Consider the following 20,876-nt stretch of genomic DNA (forward strand, 5'->3'; position numbering starts at 1 on the left):
CTTTTAAAATTCTTACTTCGCTTCTTAGATGTTTGTTGTGTTACTTTCCCCTCCTCAATTCTTTCACGTTCTTGCTGATTCACTGTAGAATTCCTCAGATCCTAAAAGCCCATCTGTACCATACTCAAGTGACCCATTTGGGTGGTCAAGTGGTACTTCTTGACAATAAGAAGCAGCAGCTTATTTAATTAATGTTGACATCACAGTTAAGATTGATCCTCTTGTTGCTGCAAATGCACACATGCACTTTTTTTGGGTGGGGAATGGGGGATGGTCAGGGAAATCAGGATCACTGGAAGGTGATTAGGGAAAGGAACGCTAGTCATATTCCTCTAAATGTATAATCCAACAGGCTGATTAATTAATTTACCATTCACTACCCAGTCAAACTATTTAAAGCAAAATTACAGGACAGAATATGAGTAGTGCCGCCACAGCTTGGTGCCACGTCAATACAGGAAAAGTAGAAAATGATGTCAACCTTAAAATTATGCCAACCTTACCATGTTTCACAATCTCACCTAGTCCATTTTAGTGAACCATATTTCCCAACAAGAAAGAAAATAAATAATTGGAAGTGCTACTCATTCCGCAATGCTGTCATGAGCAGCTCACTGAAAAGCAGCATTGCCAGAAGCCTGGAGCTGGGTTTTTCTACTATTCCCTTAGCTATGGGATGGTGCGATTGGGGAATAAAGCTGCAAATAAAATGTATTACAAGTGGGCTTATTTACTTTAAAAAACTCAAAAATAGATTCAAGTATGACGTTCTCCACAAACAAGATACAAAAGCCGTAACACTTGTTACAATATTAAAATAGTTGCAAATTTATTTTTAAAAGTCTGTTGCTGTACGTTTGAGAGATGCTCATTTAGTCCAATAAAGGCATAATTTAAATTAATTGGAATGTAAGTTTTTTTTAAACTATTTCTGCATTTGCAATTGTAAATTTAAGTTAAATCAAGAGTTAACATTTCTAGATAATTTTTTGCAACATTATGCCTCATCGATTTTTAGTTTGATGTGACTTACATTGTAAACATTTACACATCATTTCAGCTTTTGATGTGAAAGCATCTTAACTATTTTTGACCACCTGCCAATAAAAGTAAGATATAGTCATAGAAAGACAAAACCAGATTTCAAAAATCTCTACTGATGACTTGGTAATATTTAAGATACTGCTCACATTTTCTGTACAGAGTGCATCGGTTTTCTGTTGAACCTGCTACAGCCACTGGGAAGATAATGTATGGCAGACTTTTTAATTTAGCTATTAACCACATACAGGCAGTTCATTCCATTTAATTTGATACTTATATGGTGTGATGCTCTGCCTCATTTCATTCCAAATGTTTTTTTTTAATTCATTGCTTTGTTTGATGGCACACATTAAAAAATAAATCTATTATCCTGGCTACCTGTAACCTTAACAGTTAATTTAGCAGTTATCTCCCTCATTCTTATTATCTTCCATATGTTGCCATCAGATTCCTTGCTTTTGTTCAAAAATTCCCTTGTGTGCTTCACAGTGGATACTCTAGTGGTAAGAAAACCTGCCTTATCATTACCAGCAGCAAGGAAAATCAATAGAACTGATCACAGAGAGTCCATACTACTCAGGGATAATGAGCATTCAGTGCCACAGGAATAAGGATAGAGAGGAATTGGAAAGCAAGACAAAACACAAAAATAAATCTTGGGATAACTAATGTAAGGAGCAAAGAATGTGAAAAAGAATAAAAAATAGAAATTGCAAAATTAAAAGACAAGAGAAAAGAAATGAAATAAAATGAATAGGCAAAAAGAAGGTATTTTATGTCATTTCTGTTCACTGCAATATTACAGACATGCAAAAAAAAAAATTAGTCTTGTTAAATTATTCAGAAAAGAAACGTGGTCTCCACCATCAACATTTGTGCATGGAACTCTGACATTTAAAACGTGTTGCTCCTTCTGGCCCCATCTGCCTGACATTGTTTCCAATAAATAATAAATGCAAAGCATAACCCCAAAGTATCCCAGGACAGCTTCTGGTAGGAATGCTTTGAACTAACAAAATTAAAGGCAGTGGGAGGAAACTCAGGGCAGAAAGTGCTTATAGAAGAGTTCAAAATGAGTATCCTATTATCTTAGTGATTTAATTCAGGATTCTTTTTTATACATTCCTGACAATATCTGATTTACGTACACAGTACTGCACAAAATGCACAGATTGGATTACATCAATAAGTAAATATTACAATTTAAGAGATTACAAATCTGTTGATCTATTCAAGTGGGTTCTGGATTCCCTGCACTAGCACTTGAGGCTTTGGGGAGATCTTGGCTTACACTACTTCAGTGGTGTCTGAAATAGTGTTCTTTGGAATGAAAGTTGTCTGCATCACTGGTGATCAGGATGGTATAGGTGTTCTAGGTTCCCCCCCTCAAAAAAACTTGTAGGATACAATTTTTCCTGCAATTTTATTGAAATTTATGCTTGGTTGTCTGGATCATACAAGCCAAGACATAAAATGTGGAGCTTTTATACTACAACCTGCAGGTATAATTTTCTAATCTTGGTTACCACCATGCAGGCATCCAAACTGAGCAAAGGTCTCATCAAATTCATAAGAAAGAAACAAAAGTGATGAGGCTCATGTAGTGGCACATACTGTGAGTCGATTAGAATGTCTGTACAATATGCAAAATACCTTTAAAAGCATCAACATGTTTGCTCTGGTATAGTCTAGAACTCTCAGGTGAAGTTGTTTTACATCCCAGTTATTTCTGGCCATTTTCTTTTGTCTGCTGATCTAGAAGCTAATTCATTCTACTGTTCAAAAACTTCACAAATTTAATGTCCTCCCCCCACCACCTACAGCTAACCCCTCTCCCTCCCTTACTAGTTATAAAGTCCTGTCCAATGCAAGTGCTGCCAATTGACATAACCTGACACTTGAAAGAGATGTGCAAAGAGAGCAGAGGAGTAGAAAAATAAATGGAATTTCATATTAAGAAATTTATGATATTAAATAAAGCCAGCAAATCCATAAACAGTGCAATATGAAGGGTGCTGAGGTTACCTTGGGCCAAATTGCGGAAGGGCTGCGGAGATAGCAGGTCTCCAATTAATCACTGCCAGCCAGCACGCCAATTTGCTGACATGTTCATGTCTTGGGGACCATTTTCAAAGAAACTGATAGAGGAAACGGGGGGCAGGATTTGACCGAAACCCACACACAAGTGGTGGGCAGCTGTACCCTTAAAAGGGCCTATATTAAGATCACTGTGCAATACGTCGACTAAAACTTTGCTTTTTGTTGGTAGAACATACCTAGACAACTTTCCATATCGTCAGGTAAATACTAAGTATTGCAGCATTACTGCAACAACTTGGCTAGGAGCAGAGGTTTTCAGTACTATTGCCAAAATTTTATCAGGACCCCTAGTCCTTGCTGTTTGTCTTGTGTACTCTGCTGTTACTTAATATGGAGTCAATGAATTTGGCTGGAGATTACATCTGTGAAGGTTGAGGCCTCAGGAGAAGGCAGAAGGATCTGGCTAAAAATAGCTGTAAATATTTCAGCCTCCCATTGTCTCTCAATTGCCTATCACAATAATAACCGGTTCTGGAAAGTGAGATGCTTTGACCTTATTTTGGCAAACTGCCATCCTTTTGTAAACAAACAGTCTCTCAACTCCCAATTCCTTGAATGAGTTGCTGTCTCGAAGGCTAGTATTTATCTTCGCTCTACTCCGTGTTTAAATCTTCTGAATTGAGTTTTCATCCTGCTGCAGCACCAACACAAATAACATCCTCTATGACGATGACCATTATACCCATTCTTCCCTTCTGCAGTTTTTGACATTGTAGAAAGCAACATCCCTCCTCTGCGTCCAGTTCAGTGCCACTGTTCTTACTTTGTTCCACTATCACCTGCCCAACTGTGGTTTATCTTGCCATTTCCACAATAAAACCTCAAAAGTCCTCTAAGGATTTATTCTTGATTGCCTCCCCATTGCTCACCAACATGCTGCTCCTTGGTGATATCTTCCATGGCTGTGGGTTACTTTCCAAACTGATGACACACAAATATACCTCCCTGCAATCTCTCTTCACCCCTCCATGGCCTCAGTGTTGCTGACTGTTTATTTAACATCCGGTCTTGCACAAGTTGCACTTTTCTCTATTTAAACAGTGGAAAGGAAAAATAAAATCATAATTTCTGGCTTCCAGCACAAGCTTTGTGCTCTTACCAATGACTCTATTTCCCTCCATAGTCATTGTTTTAGGTTGAAGCAGATTGTTTGCAATATCAGTTCTATTCAACCAAAGATGTGTGGGTTGTTGACCATGCTAAATTGACCCTGGTGTCATGAATTAGCGGGGTAAATATGTGAGGTTACGGGAATAGATTGGGTAGGACCGTGATCGGTGCAGACTGAATGGCCTCCACTGTAGATATTCTACTCTATTTTAACCCTGAGTGAGCTTCAGACAACATGGGACCTATTTTACCATTTTGATTCTAAGTGCTCGGTGGACTTGAAACTGGGAATGTTTCAGATCTGACTTTTAGACACGTTCTGCAGCATCCCCATACATACTCTGCCTGCAAAAATATCAGCAAGATCGAATCACACTGCAGAGGCCTGTAGGCGGGGCTTAACATGCCCAAAACCCTGCAGTTCTGATTGGGGCCTCCAACTGCACATGCGCAGAAAAAAAAGATAGAATATTGCTCGCCTACCATATCTCTCCTGGGCAGATAATGCCTCCCCCCTAGCCCCCACAGACATTGCTCCACAACATTACTGTCCTCCTTATCCCCCACCCCTTCCACCTCCCAGACCGATCACGTCCTCTCCCTCCCCCGATCTCAAGTAGAATGGCAGCAGACACCCTTCCCCCCAACCACTGATCACAGGCACAGTGGCAGCAGACCCCTCCCTTCCTCCACACTGATCTCAGGCAGAATGGCAGCAAACTCCCCTTACCTCACCACCCCCCACCCCACCAATCACAGGCTGGGTGGCAGCAGACTCCCTCTTTCAACCCTCCTACCAATCTTGAGCAGTGGCAGCAGACCCACCTTCACCCCTGCCTCCCGTCCAATGATCTCAAGCAGAGAGCCATTGGACCCATCCTCCTCCCTGATCTGAAGCAGAGGGCCGTCCAATACTCAGCATTTACCTCCTCACTAACACTCACTGACGTAGCACCCAAATCAGACTTATATGGAGCATGTCTATTTTGCGTTGATTCCGGATGGGCGAATATGATGGTAAAGAGGGAAGTGCCGGTAAAATTGGGCGCGCAGCTTATTAAGTCAATTTAAATACATGCTAATGCATTTAAATGGCTGAGGTGCCCATGTCGGGTGTGACCCCAATCACGGCCATTTTTGGGCCTTGGTGAAGGGGGAATCAGTGCAGAGGCGGGTGCAGATTGCACTACTTGCCTCACACCCGACTTTACCAAGTTTTCACACCCAAAAACCATGTGCAACGTGATGACAAAAATTGGGCCCCATATTCTCTGAATCACAAGGACAATATATATCCACCTATGTCAGTCACATTGTCTGCTTCCATCTTGTTTCACCCCATCTCCTGTTGAAACCCTCAATGACCTGAATACTACAAGGCTAGTATGGACAGCTTTTCATCCTCCATTCTAAACTTTGTGACTGGTATTCTATTCTGTATCAAACCTCATTTACCCATTATTCATGGCCATGCTGCCCACTGTACTGCCTTCAAGGCTGCTAATGTAAAATTCTCATCTGTGTATTTAAATTTCCACATGGCCTCCTCCACCCTATCACAGGAACTTTCTCCAATCCTATAATTTAAATGTAGAAACAGGAAAAGCTCACATTAGCTCAAAGTTAATAAGTCAAACTGTTCAATGCATCAAAATATCACGTTGATTGTTCGACAACCAACTAAAGATGTTTCAAAACAATGTATCATATGAGTGTACCAATCTAACATAAAATGGCAGCTTGAAAGTTTGTGGTTACAGTTTCAATTGTGATAAATCTTCTGCACCAGGCAACTACAGAACTAAGCATAATTTTGACGAGAGACCAGAAGTTTTTAAGAAAAGATAGATATTTAGGTCACAAAGTAGATTAGCACATGATCTTTTTACTTCTGAGCCCTGGAGCAAATAGCAGTTCAGTCTGAAGGTACAAAAAACTTTTATTAATGGAAACGATTGGCTGCAAAAGGTCCCAGGTGAAATGAGCTTTGGTTGTCTCAGTTCGTCGCTAGTGCTGCAGGTCCCCAACACATAATTTAGCACCAAGTGGCATTAACTGCCACTAAATTTACAATCTTGCCCACAGAAATCATGAGAATGGTCAAAGTGTAAAAGGGGTTGCAGAATTCCTGAGCCTACCACCACACTACCAGCAGAGACATGTTGGGAGTACACTGGGAAGATCTGCAGTTTCTTGGTTCCTATTATTTAGAGGAAATGTTTAAAAGAGGCAAGTTGCATACAGCTGCTGCACTCAATAAATTCATGGTAATTACCTATCATTCAGAGGTAATATTTGGCCACTGGACTTTTATTATTTATAAGGAGATCAAATACAGCTTCGCTGTGCAATTCCTGTAGTTTAAACATTGCAATCACAGTTTAAGCACAATGCTGTAAAGCAGTGTTCACTTGCTGCAAGTTACACCCTGAATAAGGCAACTTATTTGCTGCATTAATTTTGAATTTATTTTCTTCTCATCACGAAAATTGCTTCAAATTTACTATGAGGTTTGTTTTTAGAACAATAGTTTTTTACATATACACATATAATGAGGCATTAGAAACATTACTCAATTGCATTTATAGATGCACAAAAATCTAAAAACTGGATGAGCTACATTTGTAAAATAAAGGAACCCAAAAGAAAAATATTTAAGATTCAGCATAACCAATTTACACAATCCACAAAGGAAAACACTGCATAAAGTTTCTCAGTTTCTTAATTTATTGAATGTCCATGTTTATGAAATGTAAATGTGCAGAATACATTTTTTTCGCTAATCTAAAATCTAGCCTATTTAATCCAATATGTCAATGGACAAATTAATCCCTTACACTTACTTTTATTGTAGCAAGTTGCCAGCACACCTTTATCTGCAGGGCTGGTACTCATGTGCCATATTTCTCCCACTTGATGCAGAAGGACGTTCTTGTTAATAATGTTATTTTCATCATCAAAATCTATGATGTGAATCTAAAAACATAATCCACATCTATAAATTAGCAATAAAACACTGACTGTCAAGTTTTTTTTTTAAATTACCCTCTAAATTAAGGAACTGAACACAAAGCACTCGTTTTGATCAATAACGTCCTTGGAATACAGGGCTAGTTTCAAGAGCACAGTCAGGAGTCTGAGGAAAAGAAGTATGGTTTCATGGGGTGGGGCACTGAAGCCAAAAGTAATTGCTTCGGTCAAGGATAATTTCATCAATATACACTGAACTAAAGGTTTTTATGTGTGCTGATACTGTAATTTTGATCAACAAATTTCAATCATATATAGTATACATCTTACTTTTTTTAAAACAGCACTAATTATAACTACAATGTTTTTCTAAATAAAGGAACTATTATTTTACTCTCCATTTCTCTCTGATATTTTCTCCTCTTTTGAAGGCAGTAACTCCCTTGCTCCAACATAATTCTACAGGCAATATTCTCCCCTCCCTCCCCCCCCTTGAATGGCACAGCCAAGTGCCAATTATTTATACGTAACACAGAATCCCAAATAGTGTGCCAACACGATATTTAATTCTGTTCTCACGTAACACCCTTTACACACAATTCCAGTTGGGACTGTCGGATAACAGTTCGTTACCAGGTTTGCTATTCACCAGTCCTTTGGCACCATGTTCATTTGAGGTTCAACACCTGCATCAGTTAACTGAGCACTAAATGGAAATTAAAACTGGCCCTGCCTGAATCTGAATGGGTCGGAGACAGTGGAACAATTTCTTATCATCGTTACTAGACAGGAACTAATCAGACAATGCCGATCACATGCATATTTTAGATCATATCTGATTTCAATTTCATTGATTGTGTAATTCCACAATTTCTATTATGCTGCCCATTTTATTTTTGTGAGATAATTTATTGAGAAGCTCAATACATTTTCAAACCTGAGAACAAGTTATAGGAGCGATTTTCTTGGGTTTGCATGCAGGTGCACTAGATCACTTCAACACAGCAAATAGACTGGGTGGGTTGCAGTACAAGTCTATAAAGACACTCAAGCAAATGGTCTTTATGTTAAATAAATGTAGGAAAACAAACAAATTCCTTTTAAAGAGATTGATTGATAGGCCATCTGATGCAGTTTAAAAAATGTTGGGGAGTTACCGGTGTTGGACTGGGGTGGACATGGTAAGTCATCTCACAATACCAGGTTAAAGGCTAACAGGTTTATTTGGTAGCATGAGCTTTCGGTGCGTTGCCCCCTCATCAGGTGAATGAAGGGTTCAGTTCACAAACATATATAGACACAAACTCATTTATAAGGTAATGGTTGGAATGTGAGCCTTAATGGGTAATCAAGTCTTTACAGATGCAGACAATGTGAGCGGAGAGACGGTTAAGCACAGGTTAGAGAGGCATGAATCATCTCCAGCCAAGTCAGTTAGTGAGATTTTGCAAACCCAGACAAGTTCTGGGGGTTACAGTTGGTGTGACATAAACCCAAGATCCCGTTTGAGGCCGTCCTCACGTGTGCAGAACTTGGCTATCAATTTCTGCTCAGCAATTCTGCATTGTTTTGTGTTGTGAAGGCCGTCAAAAACGTTTACCCGAAGATCAGAGGCTGAATGCCCTTGACTGCTGAAGTGCTCCTCGACAGGAAGGGTACACTCTTGCCTGGTGAATGTTGAGCTGTGTCCATTCATCCGTTTTCACAGCATCTGCATGATGTCATAGGATCTCGCCAATGTACCATGCCTCGGGACGTCCTTCCCTGCAGCATATCAGGTAGACAATGTTGGCTGAGTCGCAAGATTATGTAACGTGTACATGGTGGATGATGCTCTCATGTGATAATGATGGCATCCGTGTCAGTGTTGTGTGGTGTCATGGCAACTCCTGAAGGCTGGGTAGTTTGCTGCATACAGTGGTCTGTTTGAGGTTGCGTGGTTGTTTGAAGGCAAGTAGCAGAGGTGTGGGGTTGGCCTTGGCGAGATGCTCGTCTTCATCAACGACATGTTGAAGGTTCTGGAGAAGATGTCATAGCTTCTCTGCTCCAGGGAAGTATTGGACGACGAAGGGTACTCTGTCCGCCATGTTTGTCTTCTGAGGAGGTCTGTGCGGTTTTTCATTGTGGCACATCGGAACTGTCAACTGATGAGTCGAGTACCATATCCTGTTCTTATTTCAGCGTCTGACGGTGTCTGCTGTGATTTTCCTCATCTGATCAGATCTTGTGTATATGGGGAGCTTGTCTTTAGGGGATGGCTTCTTTAACATGTTTAGGGTGGAAGTTGGAGAAGTGCAGAATCATGAGGATATCCATGGGCTCGTGATACAGTGAAGTGCTGAGGTGACTGTCCCTGATAGAGATGTGTATGTCCAAGAAGGCAACGGAGAGTGGTTCAGGGTGAGTCTGATGGTGGGATGGAACTTGTTGATGTCATTGTGTAGTTGTTTCAGTGACTGTTCACCATGAGTCCAAAGGAAGAAAATTAATGTATCTAGTGTACAGAGTCGGTTGAAGGTCCTGTGCAGTGAAGAAGTCTTGTTTGAATTTGTGCATGAAGATGTTAGCATATTGAGGTATAAATTTGGTCCCCATGGCTGTTCCATATGTCTGGATGAAGAATTGGTTGTTGAAGGTGAAGACATTGTGGTCCAGGATGAAGTGAGTGAATTGTAGAATTGCATCTGGAGATTGGCAGTTGTCGGCATTGAGTACTGAGGCAGTTGAGGCAATACCATTGTTGTGAGGGATGCTGGTATAGTGTGCTGAAACATCCATTGTGACAAGGAATGTTCCTGGGTCAATTGCTCCATGGGTGCTGAGTTTCTGTAAGAAGTCTGTAGTGTTGTGATAGATGTTGGGGATTCTTTGTACAATGGGTTTCAGGATGGCCTCGACGTAACCAGAGAGGTTCTTGCACAGGGTCCCATTGCCTGATAAGATGGCACAGCTGGGTGTGTTGGCCTTGTATATCTTCAGTAGGCAGTAGAGATCTCCAGCGTGAGGAGTACGTGTGAGGAGTATGTGGGATGAGAGCATGGAGGAAGCTCTAAAGGTCCGGATCAAAGGTCTTGATCAGTCTGTTGAGTTGACGGGTGCGTTCTTTGGTCGGATTTGCTGGTTCGTCATTGTTCAGTTGTCAGTACACTTCTTTGTAATACTCCATTCTGTTCAGTATGACGATGGCCCCTCCTTTGTCTGCTGGTTTGATGAGAATGTTGCAGTTGGTCTTGAGAGCACGGATGGCGTTATGCTTGGGTGACATTTGGCATTATCTTGTGAGTGCAGCTGATGTAACTGGTGTTGACGCACCTCCTGATGGTTTGGGCATACATATCAAGTCGAGAGCACCGGTGTTCCAGAGGAGTCCAATTCGACTCTTTCCTCTTCGGACACTACACCATGGATCTCTGTTGGCTATTCCAGTTCATTGAATGTCCCATTGGGTTTACTGTTGGCCTCTTGGGGTTTGTGGAAAAACTCCCAGAGTCTCACTCACCTGATGAATTCCACTGTGTCTGCTGCAAGACTGATGGGGTTCATTTTGATGGTGGGGCAAAAATTGAGCCGTCAGCTAAGAACTTTGATTTCATCTGTTTGAAGTGTGTAGTCCGACAAGTTGACAATTGACTTCCCTGCTGGACTTTAACCTGGTGTTGTGAGACTACTTACTGTACCCATCCCAGTCCAACGTCGACAACTACACGTCATGCCTACCACCGACACCATAAACCGCCAGCTCAAAGTGGAGAGGATCTCCAAGCAGATCGCGCATATCGACACAGACATCAAGTTTCTACAAAGATGCAGGAAAACAGACAAGGTACCGAAAGGACTACAGATCACGAACCCATTCAGGTCGATCTATAACACAGACTACGCTGAGAGATTTTGCCGTTGCACCTCTCCCCCTCCTCAATCACCTCATAAACCAGCTCTACAGCAGACACTGCAGCCTGGAAACCAAGATACAGTCCATGTTCTCAACTTCCACTCAGGACGCAGATCAGCTGCGAAACACTGCCAAGCAGATGAGACAGCGGAACTACACCAGCTAAACCAAGAACAGGAAACTTGAGAAATTCGGCATCCTCACCAGCAGCAACCAAGCCTCCCTGGTACCACAGTAGAAAACAGTACCACTGCAGGAAAGTCCATTGTTAACTTATCAGAGTACACACTTCAACCAGGTGATATCGGAATTCTCAACTGAGGGCTCAATTTTTGCCCCATCAGTCTTGCAGTGGACACAGAGGAGTTCATCAGGCAAATGAGACTCCAGGGGTTTTTCCACAAACCCCAACAGGCCAACAGTGAACCTGATGAGACAGCCAATGAACTAGAACAGCTGACAGAGAGATCCGCAGTGCAATGACCAAAGAGGAAAGAGTGGAATTGGACTCCTCCGGAAGGCCGCTGCCCTTGACTTGACATGAATGACTAAGCTATCAGGAGGTGCATCAACTGCACTCACAAGACAACCCTGAACGTCACTCAAGCACAACACAACACTATCTGCGCTCTCAAGACCAACCACAACACTGTCATCAAACTAGCAGACAAAGGAGGGGCCTTTGTCTTATTGAACAGAATGCATTACTGCAAAGAAGTGTACTGACAACTGAACGAGAAACACTACCCTCAGTTACCCTCAGATCCAACCAAAGAACACACCCGTCAACTCAACAGACCGATCAAGACTTTTGATTCGGACCTTCAGAAAACGCTCCATGCTCTCATCTCACATACTCCTCACGTTGGAGATCTCTACTGCTTCCTGAAGATACAGAAGGCCAACACACCCAGCCATCGTATCGTATCAGGCAACGGGACCCTGTGCAAGAACCTCTCTGGCTATTGCACAATCCTGAAACCCATTGTACAAAGAATCCCTTCTGTCATGACACTATGGACTTTCTACAGAAATTCAGCATCCATGGAGCAATTAAACCACGAACACTCCCTGTCACAATGGATGTCTCGGCACTCGACACCAGCCTCCCTCACAACAACGGCATTGTTGCAAACGCCACAGTACCCAATGCCGATAACTGCAATCGCCCGACGTGATTCTACAACTCATTCACTTCATCTGGATCACAATGTCTTCACCTTCAACAACCAGTTCTTCATCCAGACACATGGAACAACCATGGGAACCGAATTCACACCTCAACATGCCAACACATTCGCACAAGACTTCTTCACTACACAGGACCTTCAACCAATGCTACACACTAGATACACTAATGATATTTTCTTCCTTTGGACTCATGGTGAACAATCACTGAAACAACTACACGATGACATCAACAAATTCCATCCCACCATCAGACTCACCATGAGCTACTCTCCGGAATTGGTTGCATACTTCGACACATCCACCTCCATCAAGAACAGTCACCTCAGCACTTCACTGTACCACAGACCATGGATAACCTCACGATGCTCCACTTCTCCAGCTTCTACCTTAAACATGTTAAAGAAGCCATCCTGTATGGACAAGCCCTCCATATACACAGGATCTGCTCAGATGAGGAGGATCAAAACAGACTCCTACAGGCGCTGAAAGAAGCCCTCATAAGAACAGGATGTGGCGCTCAATTCATCGATCAACAGTTCTGACGTGCCACAATGAAAAACAGCACAGACCTCCTGGGAAGACAAATATGGGACATGGCGGACAGAGTACCCATCATCCTTCAGTACTTCCCCAGAGCAGAGAAGCTATGACATCTTCTCTGGAGCCTTCAGCATGTCATTGATGAAGACGAACATCTCGCCAAGGCCATCCCCACACCTCTGCTACTTGCCTTCAAACAACTGCAAACCCCAAACAGACCACTGTATGCAGTAAACTAGTAAAAAGTCTGACAACACCAGGTTTTAGTCCAACCTATTTATTTGATAATATACTCACAAGCTTTCGGGGTTAGCCCCTTCGTCAGGTGAATGGAGAGTTCTGGCCTCAGACAGAGCATATAAAGCACAGACAGTTTAGAGATTACTGATTAGAATGCGAATTCTATTTTAAATGCGGATTCGCATTCTAATCAGTAATCTCTAAACTGTCTGTGCTTTATATGCTCTGTCTGAGGCCAGAACTCTCCATTCACCTGACGAAGGGGCTAACCCCGAAAGCTTGTGAGTATATTATCAAATAAATAGGTTGGACTAAAACCTGGTGTTGTCAGACTTTTTACTGTGTTTACGCCAGTCCAACGCCGGCATACCCACATCATGCAGTAAACTATCCAGCCTCCAGGAGAACTGTGACCACGACACCACACAGCCCTGCCACAGCAACCTCTACAAGACGTGCTGGATCATCGACATGGCTGCCATCATCTCATGTGAGAGCACCATCCACCAGATACACAGTACATAATCTTGTGACTCAGCCAACATTGTCTACCTGATACACTGCAGCAAAGGACGTCCCGAGGCATGTTATACTGGTGAGACTATGCAGACGTTACAACTATGGATGAATGGACAACACTCAACAATCACCAGGCAGGAGTGTTTCCTTCTTGTCAGGCAACACTTCAGCAGTCAAGGGCATTCAACCTCTGATCTTCAGGTAAGTGTTCTCCAAAGCGGTCTTGACGACAACAACGCGGAATCGCTGAGCAGAAACTGATAGCCATGTTCCGCACACATGAAGACAGCCTTAACCAGGATCTCGGGTTCACGTCATGCTAACTGTAACCCCCAGGATTTGCCTGGGTTTGCAAAATCTCGCTAACTGTCCTGGCTGGAGACAACTCACACCTCTTTAACCTGTGCTTAACCCTCGCTCCACTCACATTGTCTGCATCTGTAAAGACTTGATTACTTGTTAAGACTTGCATTCCAACCATTATCTTGTAATTGAGTTTGTGTCTATATATTCCCTGTTTGTGAACTGAACTCTTCACTCACCTGATGAAGGGACAATGCTCTGAAAGCGCTTGCTATCAAATAAACCTGTTGGACTTTCACCTGGTGTTTTGAGACTACTTACAGTTTAAAAAAATCATCTGTTTCTGCAATTTCAATAGGCTTCATTGACTCTGAGTTGCAATGATTTGTTTTCACACAGAGATCACTGACTGTTTCTAAAGGATTATCAATCCAAAGTGTACTTGAATGACATCTCTAAGTTTAATTCCTTTCACCACCATTTCAAAAATGTAGCTCCTGAAGTCTGCCCTTTGCTTTTTTAAAACTTTTATTCACAGATGTGGGTGTTGCTAGCTGGCCAGCATTTATTGCCCATCTCCAATTGCTCTTGAACTGAGTGGCTTGCATTTCAGAGGGCAGTTAAGAGCCAACTGCTGCAGATCTGAAGTCACATGTAGGCCAGACCAGGGGAGGATGGCAGATTTCTTTCCCTGAAGGGCATTAGTGAACTAGATGGATAGGGTATTCAAGTCATTTGTATCAATGAAGAGAATTTGGTGTAAGTTCCTTGAAAACGAAGAATATTAAATTTTGTGTTTAAATAGGACAGTGGAATTAAACAGTTTATGTAAACTAAATCAGTGGATGATCTGAATGGTCTGTTTCTGTGTTATGGCACTCTATAGAACATAGAACATAGAACATTACAGCGCAGAACAGGCCCTTCGGCCCACGATGTTGCGCCGACCAGTTACAAAAACAATGACCCACTAGCCTATACCAATCCCTTTTCGTCCATAAACCTATCCAGAGATCTCTTAAACGCCCCCAAACTAGACGCATTTACAACTGCAGCAGGCAGGGCATTCCAATCCCTCACCACCCGCTGGGTAAAGAACCTACCCCTGACATCCGTCCTGTAGCTACCCCCCCTTAATTTAAAGCCATGCCCCCTCGTGCTAGCTTTCTCCATCCGAGGAAAAAGGCTATCACTATCCACCCTATCTAAACCTCTAATCATCTTATATGTTTCAATAAGATCCCCTCTTAGCCGCCTTCTTTCCAACGAAAACAACCCTAGATCCCTCAGTCTCTCCTCATAGGACCTCCCCACCATACCAGGCAACATCCTAGTAAACCTCCTCTGCACCCTCTCCAACGCCTCCACATCCTTCTTGTAATGCGGGGACCAGAACTGCACACAGTACTCCAAGTGCGGCCGCACTAGAGTAGTGTACAGTTGCAACATTACACTGCGACTCCTAAATTCAATCCCCCTACCAATAAACGCCAAGACACCGTACGCCTTCTTGACAACCTTATCTACTTGATTCCCAACTTTCAGGGATGTACACACACACCTAGATCCCTCTGTTCATCCACACTATTCAAAGTCCTCCCGTTAGCCCTATACTCGACACATCTGTTGCTCCTACCAAAGTGAATTACCTCACACTTCTCCGCATTAAATTCCATCCGCCACCTCTCGGCCCAGCTCTGCAACCTATCTAAGTCTCCCTGCAGACTATGACACCCTTCCTCACAATCTACCACACCTCCAACTTTGGTGTCATCAGCAAATTTACTAATCCACCCAACTATACCCTCATCCAGATCATTAATAAAAATTACAAACAACAGTGGCCCCAAAACAGATCCCTGAGGCACACCACTCGTAACTGCACTCCATGATGAATATTTACCATCCACCACCACCCTCTGTCTCCTATCTGATAGCCAATTCCTGATCCAACTTCCTAGATTACCCACAATCCCATACATCTGCATTTTCTGCAGAAGCCTACCATGGTGAACCTTATCGAACGCCTTACTAAAATCCATGTATACCACGTCAACTGCCTTACCCCCATCCACCTCTTTGGTCACCTTCTCAAAAAACTCAATAAGGTTAGTAAGGCACGACCTACCTGCTACAAAACCATGCTGACTATTTCTAATCAATTCATTACACTCCAAATAACTATAAATCCTATCCCTAATAATTTTTTCTAAAACCTTGCCCACAACAGAAGTAAGACTCACTGGTCTATAATTCCCGGCAAAGTCTCTGTTCCCCTTCTTAAACAATGGGACAACATTCGCTATCCTCCAATCCTCCGGGACTACACCAGAGACCAATGACGACCTGAAGATCTGAGCCAGAGGCTCTGCAATCACCTCTCTAGCCTCCCAGAGAATCCTAGGGTAGATCCCATCCGGACCAGGGGACTTATCTATTTTCAGCCCCTCAAGAATTTCCAGCACATCCTCTTTATCAACCGTAATACTGTCTATTTTACACCCCTGCAACCCAATGTCCTCCTCAGCTATATTCATGTCCCCCTGCGTGAACACCGAAGAGAAATATTGGTTCAATACTTCTCCAATCTCCTCCGGTTCCACACACAACTTCCCCCTGCTGTCTGTAACTGGCCCTAATCTTGCCCTGACCAATCTTCTGTTCTTGACATACTTATAGAACGCCTTAGGATTCTCCTTAATCCTATCAGCCAAAGTCTTCTCATGTCCTCTTTTAGCCCTTCTCAACTCACTCTTCAACTCCCTCCTAGCCAATCTAAAGCTTTCTAGTGCACTATCTGAGCCCTCCAATCTCATCCGAACATAAGCCTCCTTTTTCTTTTTAACCATCGACTCAACTCTTTTAGTGCACCACGGTTCCCTAGATCTACCAAATCCGCCATGCCTGACAGGGACATACCTATCAAGGACTCGCAGTAGCTGCTCCTTGAAAAAACTCCACATTTCAGACGTTCCCAGTCCCTGTAATCCCCTAATCCAATCCATGCTTCCTAATTCACTCCTGATAGCCTCATAATCGCCCTTACCCCAGCTAAAATTGCTGACCCGAGGTTCATGCCTATCTCTTCCCATCACTAAGGTGAACGTAACCGAATTGTGGTCACTATCACCAAAATGCACACCAACTTCCAAGTCTAGCACCTGGTCTGGCTCATTTCCCAGCACCAAATCCAATATAGCCTCACCTCTAGTTGGCCTGTCTACATACTGAGACAAAAAACCATCCTGCACGCTTTGTACAAACACTGACCCCTCTAGCGAGCTAGAACTATAGCAACTCCAATCAATATTCGTAAAGTTAAAGTCCCCCATAACAATTACCCTATTACTTTCACTCCTAACCAGGATTGTCTCCGCAATCCTTTCCTCAACCTCTCTAGAACTTTTAGGAGGTCTATAAAAGACTCCCAACAGGGTGACCTCTCCTCTCCTATTTCTAATCTCCGCCCATACTACCTCAACTGACAAGTCCTCATCAAACTTTCTCTCCGACACTGTGATACAGTCCTTGACTAGCAATGCTACCCCACCCCCCCTTCTACCTTCTTCTCTACTCCGACTAAAGCATTTGTACCCCGGAACCTGCAACATCCATTCCTGACCCTGCTCTATCCATGTCTCAGAAATGGCCACAACATCAAAGTCCCAGGTACTGATCCACGCTGCAAGTTCATCCACTTTATTGCGAATACTCCTCGCATTAAAGTACACGCATTTCAAACCCTGCTCCGCCCCACCCCCACTATGCCGTGCCTTGCATTCCCCAACTATGCCCCCCTCACTTTCACCCCCTTTCCTCACTATCCCTCCCCCCCTCCGAATCAGTTTAAACCTTCCTGCATCGCTTTTGCAAATTTACCCCCCAGGATATTGATTCCCCTCTGGTTCAGGTGTAGACCATCCCTCTTATAGAGGTCCCACCTTCCCCAGAATGAGCCCCAATTGCTCAAGTACCTGAACCCCTCCCTCCTGCACCATCCCCTCAGCCACGAGTTCAAACTTTCCCTCTCCCTATTCCTCTCTAAACTATCCCGTGGCACAGGCAAGAGTCCAGATATAACTACTCTTTCTGACTTCGCCTTTAGTTTCCACCCCAACTCCATAAATCTTTGCTTAATATCCCCTTCACTTAATCTCCCTATGTCATGTGTCCCCACATGAACTATAACTTGGGGTTGATCTCCCTCTCCCCTAAGAGTCCTGAATACTCTGTCCGATACATCCTGGACCCCAGCCCCTGGTAGGCAACACACCAGCCCAGAGTCCCTACCCTTACCTCCAACTCTCCTATCCGTCCCCATAACTGTGGAGTCCCCAATCACGAGGCCCAATCTCTTACCCCTAACCACCTGAGGCTTGCCAATAGGCTCACCCCCAGAGACCTGCTCCCTTTGGCTATCCCCAGTTGATTTCTCCTCAACTGTAGCCTCCAGGACCGAGAACCTATTTTGGAGGGGAACAGCCCCAGGGGATTGTCCCCCCAACTGCTTTTTGCCCCTCTTCCTGGCAGTGACCCAAGACTTATTCCTAGGAGTGACTATCTCCTTATAACTCCTTTCTATGTCCGCCTCCACTTCCCGAATTATACGGAGCTCCTCTAATTCCCCTTCCAGCTCCAGCTATGAGTGTGTGTGTATAATAACATATTAAAGAAAAGTTTTATTTTCCCAATTGACCAGCTGAAGCTGAAGGTTTTTGCTAACTATTCTGCATATGAATCTAATTAAAGCATGTTATCCTAAATAAAGCCTAGAATTAGCAGTATATTAGGCAGGGGCACAAGTGATGTGTTCAAAACATGTTTAATAGTTTTCACCCAGACATCTCTACTTCATTCATCTTTTAATTCTTGCTTTCAGATTAAGAATTTACAATTTCAAAACAAAGCTTTCTTCTTGTTTTCAAAAGCTTTTCAGAAATTCCCACGCCCTCCAAAAGATACATAGGAAAAACATAGGAACATAGGAATTAGGAGCAGAAGCAGGCAATTCAGCCTTTCAAGCCTGCTCCGCTTTTCAATCAGATCATGGCTAATCTCTTCCTGGTCTCAAATCCACTGCCCTGCCCATTTCCTCACATTCCTTTAACCCATTTTAAAAATCAGGAATATATCTATCTCCTTCTTGAACCATTAAATGATTCAGGCTTCACCGCACTATGGGGCAATGAGTTCCACAAATTCACCATCTTCTGTGAGAAGTAGTTCCTCCTCATCTCAATTTTAACTCTACCACTTCTCAACCTGTATCTGTGACCTCTTGTTCTAGATTGCTCCATAAGGAGAAACATTTGGTCTGTGTTTATGTTGTCAATGCTTTTTAGTATTTTATATCCCTTGATCAGATCCCCTCTTGTCCTTCTAAATTCTGGCGAGTATAAGACCAAACTGTTTAATCTCTCCTCAAACGGCAATCCTTTCACCCCTGGAATCAATCTGGTGAAACTCTTCTGAATTGCCTCCAATACCAACACATCCTTCCTCAAGTAAGGAGATCAAAACTGGACACAATAATCCAGATATTGTTTACCATACCAACAATTTGGTCAAAGATCACACTTAGAAGATATCAATCCTTGTTGAGGTACAATTCCATGTATTTTGTCACCTCATTCATGTGTCCACTACGCTTGGCTAAGCCTGACAGCGTCAGCAGGGGTATAACATCCCTTTCCCACTCAATATTCACAAATGCGTACTACCAACATAATTACTCAATAGCAGTAAGGAATGAGCACCAGGTCCAACTTTCCTCTCCACAGGATTACTGAAATCAATAGTCATTCCAGAAAAATTCAGGTAGCTTAAATCTAGGATCTCTCTAGCCCAAATGGCCATTTGCTGGATAAATGTGTTGAGCTGCAGGAAACCTATGGCATGAAGGCTTACATAAGCTCATCCTTTCCTTTCAAGATAAAGCCATTCCTTTGTCAATTGTTTTGGCAAACACAACCACATGGCTTGTTTCCTTTGACCTTCTTCAAAAAAGTCTCATGATAATTTGAAAAAACAAACCATAAGGTTGTTGAGAGAACAAAATCAAAAGCTGTCCATATTACACTGTCCTCTTTTATTTAAGTATCTCGCAGCAATGGAAAATAGCAAATATGGGTGCGGGTGAGTGAAGGCAGGAATCACTGACGTCTGAATTGAATGCATGCAGTTTGCGGATTTAGGTACCCAAACACCAATCATTTGGAAGACCTTGGATATACATGGAGGTCCAAATCTTTTGCCAGTGCATCATGTGTAACAGGCAGTGAGAGAAAGACTACAGACAATTTCACATCGATTCAAAACATTCTGCATCCAGCACAGACGAATCTCAACAACACCTTTAATTCCTTGCATGCTTTGTTATCATTTTTAACTATCATGCTTAGGGAAGTTAAGGGATACACCACCTTCGACTTCATGAGAAAGCATACGTAAGTGTAATAACCCCCATGTGGTCCACAGGGTATCATCCAATTGATCTCCTTGTGGGGATTGTTGAGTGTGAATTCCCCTGGTTACAGGCAGTGGCCTCCCCAGCTGAAACTGAGGCTTGTATAAGGCAAGTTCAGGACTGGGTCTGTTGAACTGTAGCCCCAGGCAGGGACTAATGTGTGTGTGTGTAGTGGTTTTATTTTGCATTCTGTAATAAACCATGTTCTTTTCCAGTCAGACTTCCTGAATGGTTACAGTAAGCATGGAATTTCATGCTAAAGGATAAAAAGTTGCAAAAGATGAATTGGCAAGTCTTCAAATTAAAATCGATCGCATCAATTTCAAGTGAATACACTGATAAAGATGAACAGAATCACCTGGCAATTCATGTCAATTCAAGATTTAAAATTCAGAACATAGTCTACATTCTTGTTGATTAAAATGGGTGTAAAGGCTATCAAGAGTATCTGGCCTCATATTGCTATTGCACTATCCTGCCCAGGAACAGTCACTGAACAGT

At 42.7% G+C, this 20,876-nt stretch overlaps 1 protein-coding gene across 1 annotated transcript in view; it reads right to left on the reverse strand.

Annotated features, from left to right (window-relative positions):
- The window catches only part of eipr1 (EARP complex and GARP complex interacting protein 1), a 63,677-nt gene that overhangs the window by 33,579 nt on the left and 9,222 nt on the right, over positions 1 to 20,876 (reverse strand). The window contains exon 3 of the mRNA XM_080192089.1: positions 7,098 to 7,230. Coding sequence (XP_080048215.1) covers positions 7,098 to 7,230 — 133 coding nt within the window. The remainder of the gene's footprint in view (positions 1 to 7,097; positions 7,231 to 20,876) is intronic.

The sequence above is a fragment of the Carcharhinus amblyrhynchos genome, chromosome 7, assembly GCF_965287045.1.
Source record: "Carcharhinus amblyrhynchos chromosome 7, sCarAmb.v2.hapA, whole genome shotgun sequence".
Classification (NCBI taxonomy): domain Eukaryota; kingdom Metazoa; phylum Chordata; class Chondrichthyes; order Carcharhiniformes; family Carcharhinidae; genus Carcharhinus; species Carcharhinus amblyrhynchos.